Raw genomic sequence first — 6000 nt, 5'->3', positions numbered from 1 at the left:
ACCATGCTCCTAATGCCGAGGTCGCCGGTTCGATTCCCACATGGGCCAGTGAGCTGCGCCCTCTACAGCTAAGATTGTGAACAACGGCTCTCCCTGGAGCTGGGCTGCTGTGCGCTGCTATGAGTGGCCGGCAGCCAGTGTGAGCTGTCATGAGCTGCTGTGAGCAGCCAACCAACGACTGGTGACCGACTGCCTCAGCCGGGCGGAATGCCAGGCTCATAATACCAACATGGGCCAGGGAGCTGTGTCCTACACAACTAGACTGGACTGAGAAACAAAGGCTTGAACCGGAGTCGGGGTGGGAGGGAGGTGGAAAAAGGATGGGGAGGGGGGTAGAAGTTAATATCCAAGATACTCTAGATAATGCAGTCCCTGGGAAGGATATAAGACTCTAGGTCAGCGCGTGATAAACTCATCATCTGCTTTCAGGGGAGTGAAAGGAAAATCATCCAAAACAGAAGCCAAACGGACCCACCTACTCACTCCCCTCCACGAGTGCCTTCTCCAGACTTAAGCAATCCAGCCTGCCTTCTTGCCTTCTAGCCCATACGGCTGAATCCCATTCCCTCTTGGGATTCTGTAGCAAGAAGGTTGCATTCTATCTTTTTTTTTAGGTTGGATATAGGGAAGGAATGCCACTCATTACATGTTACTTTGTACCACCCTCAATTTTTGCCTCCAACATGCCACCCTATGCTCTGTAATCTATTCAGTGCAGATACTGCATTTTCTCATTTTTAAAGATAAAAGGCAACATTTAAAAGAAGATAACCTAGAAATAGTTTCTTTTTTTCTGAATTGGTACTCATGCTTAAAAAAAAAAAAAAAAAAGAATCCCTTACTACCATATATCTTTGGATGTATGCAATAATGTGGAAACCCTCAAAAGGGAAATGGTTTAACCAGATCTTTTAAACTATCCGAATCTTCACAAAAATTCTCATTAGAAGACACCAACCCAGACTCACCTCCGTCTGAACCATTCCATGTCTTTGTAGTCTCATGCAGCGCACTAAATCAGAGATGTCAAACTGCCAAAGGAAAGAGTTTATATGTTAGGTAAAAAGGGTAACTGAATTTGAACCCCAAAGATTCAGAGTAGTGGCTTATACAGATTTCTGTACCCCGTTATCATTCCCCTTCTAGTAGTCTTGGAAAACCATTCCGGATAAAGTAAGATGGTGAACTGACTTTGACATCGTTTGATAATTTTATTTATGATTTTTCAAGAATTAGGGAAGGTTATTCTATTTGAAAATTCCCAACAGAAATTCTTGTCCCTCTGAAATTTGACTCCTTTCTAATACTACTAGTAAAAAAAAAAAAAAAAGCCAACAATTTTCCTACATTTTGCTTCTCAGAATAAAATTCCTGAGCGCTTTACTTTCACTGATATTTATTTAACAGTTTGAAACAATGGAGAAATAAACTATTTTGTTTTGTACTACTTAAATTATTGTTAGATATAATAGAGTGTGAAGTGCCAGAGAGAAGTGTTTTTAAATGAAATTCTTTAAAAGACAATAATTTTAATTACATACTATGTGCCATAAGATATTCTAACATTTTAAGTAAGGTTTATACTAACTTAGGTTTTAAGTAAGATTATATTCTTATTGGCTTTGTTTATTTAGAGATAGAGTATTTAGCATCAATTTGTTTAACAAACTACACATTTTCTATCTATAGGTAACAATAACAAAAAGAATATAAGCTTGCTCATTTCAAAAATATACTTTCTTTTTTTGCTTCAACATTTCTATCCCTTAAAGTGTGATAACAACACTGACTTTATCTTATTCAATCCTAAGGATTATAAAGAGTAAAATGCCATATTGCGTAAGAGGCTTTTGAGCATATAGTTTCAAAATACCAGTGAAACAAACACAAATTTGAAATATTATTTCTTCTTGATTATGGCCTATGAAGTTTTGAACAATGTATACTAAAATACAGTTCTGTATAGTAAGAAAAGTAAGGTACTCATACAAACTGATAAATAAAAAAAAAATCCCACGATCACACCACATTATTGAAGAATTAGATTCCATCGCTATTGCTGGTCAAATGCTCCTTCAGCCTCTATTTTGTACTTACTTCAAGATCTTGACCGATTAATCCCAGAACCACATCGATACATATCAGGGTCCCAGAACGTCCAATGCCAGCGCTGCAGTGTGTGATGATTGGGCCAGATGTGTGAATGTGTCTCATGTAAGAGATAAAAGTGAGCAAGTCGTCTGGTTGAGAAGGTGTATCGTGGTCTGGCCAGGCAGTGAAATTCAGATGAGAAATATGTCGCACCTCTCCTGTCTGAAATTGTACAACAGAGTAAGAATATAAAGGCATACTGTATTTTTCCCATGTAATTAGCTCTTAATATTATTTTGTCCTTTCAAATTTTGTTTTTTCCATTGGATCAGATCAAAGGAAAAGCAAAAGAGACCAAAAGTCTCCATCAAACAACACATGGAGGGCCTTTATCAAGAAAGTGGCTGGATCCACATTTTAGATATTGGTAAAGACTACTCTTTGGAAACCCTAAAAGCCAATTAGGTTTTGATAAGAATAACGCCCTTTTTTTTTTCATGACCCCATTTCAAATTTACCCCAGATAAAAGCCAGTCATGGCATTGGCTTAAAAGCTCTGCATAATCTGGCCCAGGGACCTGTCTACCTCTCAGACCTAACCTCCTCCTCCGGGCCACTTCGCTCCAGCCAGAGTGACATCTCTGTGGTTCTATGGAACAGAAGAGAAGAGAACAGAAGAGAAGAGAATAGAACGAGGCAAAGTTCATTCTCAGGGTCTCTGCACTTGCTCTTTCTAACTGAATAGTTGCCCCTCCCACAGACATCCTGGTGGCTCACTCAACTCCTTCACAGTTTTTTTCCACAGCACCAGTACCATCTCATTAGAAAGTAAGCTCCATGAAGTCAGGGAGTTTTTTCTGTCTGTGTTGTTAACCTCTGAATCCCTAGATTCCATAACGAGGCCTAAGCTCTACAAACATGTGTTGATTAAATAAACCAATCATTTAAAGAATACCAAACAGTTGTGCTAGTAAGTAATGTGAGCTGGTGTCAGTGAATAAGGAGGTGTAAAGTTTAATTCTTTGTAAAATGAAAAATTATGAAGGATATTCTCAGGCTATGTTTACATGCCATGAGTAGAACAGAGTAAATAAGCTAATCCGCTTTGCTTTTGTGCAAATAAAATTTCTGTTTCTTTAAGAAAGCTGAAACTCCAATAGGAAACACATTACTCACACTTAGCTAGTATTACTGGACAGAGGAGTGAAATAAAGTATGGAAGTGAGAAAACAGTAGCTGCTTTACTTAAGGTATAGCACTTATCTAATTCAAGCTAAATTTATTCAGTGGTTAGGTGGCTGCAATAGGAATTACTTGAATGACAAATGTTTATGCCACAATGGTCCATGTATTGACAAAGATATTAAGTTGTCTTTATGGAGGGATATCTTCAACTTAAAAGATTTTTAAAAATAGTTTTATTGAGTCTATTTAGAGGTTTGATCTTAAAAAGAATGAGCTTCCAGCACAATTTTTGAGCCATTCTATGGTATCACTAAGCAAAGGATGATGGATAATCACATTAGAAGTCCTGTATTCTCATTTTCATTTTACTACAGTACGTACTGGCAGGATTCATGAAGAGGGTCACATTTAAGCTTATATCAGATAAAAAATAATCGGTAGTATTAGTTCAAGAGAAATGGGAACCAAAGAAGCCACTGGCTTTTATTTAGAAACACATTGATGCAATCATGGAAAGAGTCCAGGTCTGCATTCCAACTAGGAGATAAGACTTAGTCAATGGAAAGATTTAATTCACTTACCTGAATATCTTCTAGGGTCATTGCCCTGACTACAAAGCCCTTCAGCTGCCGCATTCTTACAAGAGCCAGCCGAAGCCTGTTGCTGACCATTGTCGTTTTGCCTAGGATGTTAGGCCAATAGCGCTGGCATTTGATTTTTTCCCCTTCTACTTCTTGGGTCATCATGGCTATCACTGTGGATTTTTGTTCCCAAATCATCTGCCAGAAATCTCCAACAGTTGTAGGGAGGGGTCCTTGGCAGGCAATATAAACGAACTCTTCTTTCCCCACTGGGATCTTAATGAAGCTGGCATTGATATATCCACCTTCATCTCCAAGAGGCACTCTTGTAGCATCATCTGTGAATTTCCCACCACAAAACAGAGCCATCTATATATATATCATGCACTTTTAAACAAGAGCTTTATAAACAGGCAAGTCAAAGATTATGAAAATTCCTCATAACCATAGATGAAAACACAAATACTTTTTTTTTTTTTTTTTTTTAAGGAGGGCACAGCATTTTTTTAAGGAGGGCCCGTACGGGGATCAAACCAGCAGCCTTGGTGTTAGTAGCACCACGCTGTAACCACTGAGCTAACCAGCCACTACCACAAATACATTTCAATAAAAGCATACTTTCAAATGGTAGTACAGTCAAGTCACTTTATATTTACTCATTTCACTCATGTTACAAGTATATCTTTTTTTTTTAAATTAAAGTTTATTGGGGTAATAATTGTTAGTAAAGTTACATAGATTTCAGGTGTACAATTCTGTAATGCATCATCTATATATATGTTACAAATATATCTAAGATGTCAACTCAGTGAGTTTATGACAGAAAATTCGATATTATTTACATAGATTTGATTGAAGAAATTAAAATAAATTAATACAATGCATTTGGAAGTTTTAAATAAGTAACTAGAGAAACACAACTTGGCTACTTCTTTTCCATTGGTATTTTAATGATGATTAATGAAATTAATAATGAATGATAATGCTAAAATATTATTTCTTAAAAATGAGTATTACAGTGAAACTATTAAAGTACTTATGACAAATATAATTGGCATAATGAATTCTTGCTTATCTGTTATAGTCTTTTTAATATGCAGTCAAAATAATACACTAACAAAATAAATCAAAAGGTAGCTCACTTTATTCTTCAGGCATATAGACTCCTGTCTTTGTTTAACTGTAATTTAAAATAGTCCAAATATAAATTTTCAAAGCAGGCTGCCCCAGTGAATAGTATATGTAAGTCATTTTATCGAAGAGAATTTGTATGCATTTATACATTAGGAGTCATTTCTATTTCAAATATTTATAAACTTAACTGGTAATTTCTGTGATTACCAAATTATGACTTTTAGTAATAGATTTCAAAATCCTCCATCAGTTGCCCTTCTATTACTTGATTTCTCTCTTTTACTTCACAGAAACAAACCCACTCAGTAGTTTTGGATTTATGGCTTATCCTACCCTGATTTTGAGATACTAGTCTGGCCATTTATTTGGCCTGACATAATTCCCACCTACTTTATGCCAAACCATGATCTATTCCATTTTAAAAATGCTAAAATACACTTCCAATAAGTTTTCCAAAATGAGTTTTGTGTCTTCCATCTTGATTGAAAAAATGCAATTATATTATTTTTTGTTGCATGATTTGTCACTACTGGTTTTGTTATTTATCTTTGGATTTCTGACTTCTTGGCAGATAGGGTCAGTGTGTCATACAGTGTAATTCAGCGTGCTAAAAAAAAGTATACACATTTTAAGAAATGTTATCTATGCTCCAATACTTCCAATGAGTTTTCCGAACTAGCAGTAGTTCGCCATAATCAAAAGTGTCTGGATGCTGATGGTAACCACTTTGAGTACCTTTTGTAATTCCAGAAGCCAAATATGACTTATATTCATCTTCAGTTATCGGTACACATTGAGTATTACAATTAATATAGTTTTTTCTTTTCTTAAAATGTATATACATTTTTTTTGGCACCCACTGTACATATCAATATGGCTGACACTTTCCATAAGAAGTTGCTAGACACTATTATTTTGGCTATATATATAATTCATGTGTAATTATGAAAAACCATGTCGATTGGTGAAATGGTTAAAACATGGGTAAAATTAATTGCTTTTTTTCCCT

At 36.0% G+C, this 6000-nt stretch overlaps 1 protein-coding gene across 6 annotated transcripts in view; it reads right to left on the bottom strand.

Moving 5' to 3' along the window:
* Nucleotides 1-6000, bottom strand: part of PTPN13 (protein tyrosine phosphatase non-receptor type 13) — a 173107-nt gene that overhangs the window by 1069 nt on the left and 166038 nt on the right. For all 6 annotated transcript variants that reach the window (XM_081050073.1, XM_081050075.1, XM_081050076.1 and 3 more), the window contains 3 exons: nucleotides 3858-4195; nucleotides 2098-2313; nucleotides 969-1031 (listed from right to left, as the gene is read on the bottom strand). In XM_081050073.1, coding sequence (XP_080906199.1) covers nucleotides 969-1031; nucleotides 2098-2313; nucleotides 3858-4195 — 617 coding nt within the window. The remainder of the gene's footprint in view (nucleotides 1-968; nucleotides 1032-2097; nucleotides 2314-3857; nucleotides 4196-6000) is intronic.

This window comes from Rhinolophus hipposideros (genome assembly GCF_964194185.1).
Source record: "Rhinolophus hipposideros genome assembly, chromosome: 1".
In the NCBI taxonomy this organism is placed as follows: domain Eukaryota; kingdom Metazoa; phylum Chordata; class Mammalia; order Chiroptera; family Rhinolophidae; genus Rhinolophus; species Rhinolophus hipposideros.
The sequence above is the reverse complement of the archived record's forward strand: the minus strand, read 5'-3'. Positions and strand labels throughout refer to the sequence as shown.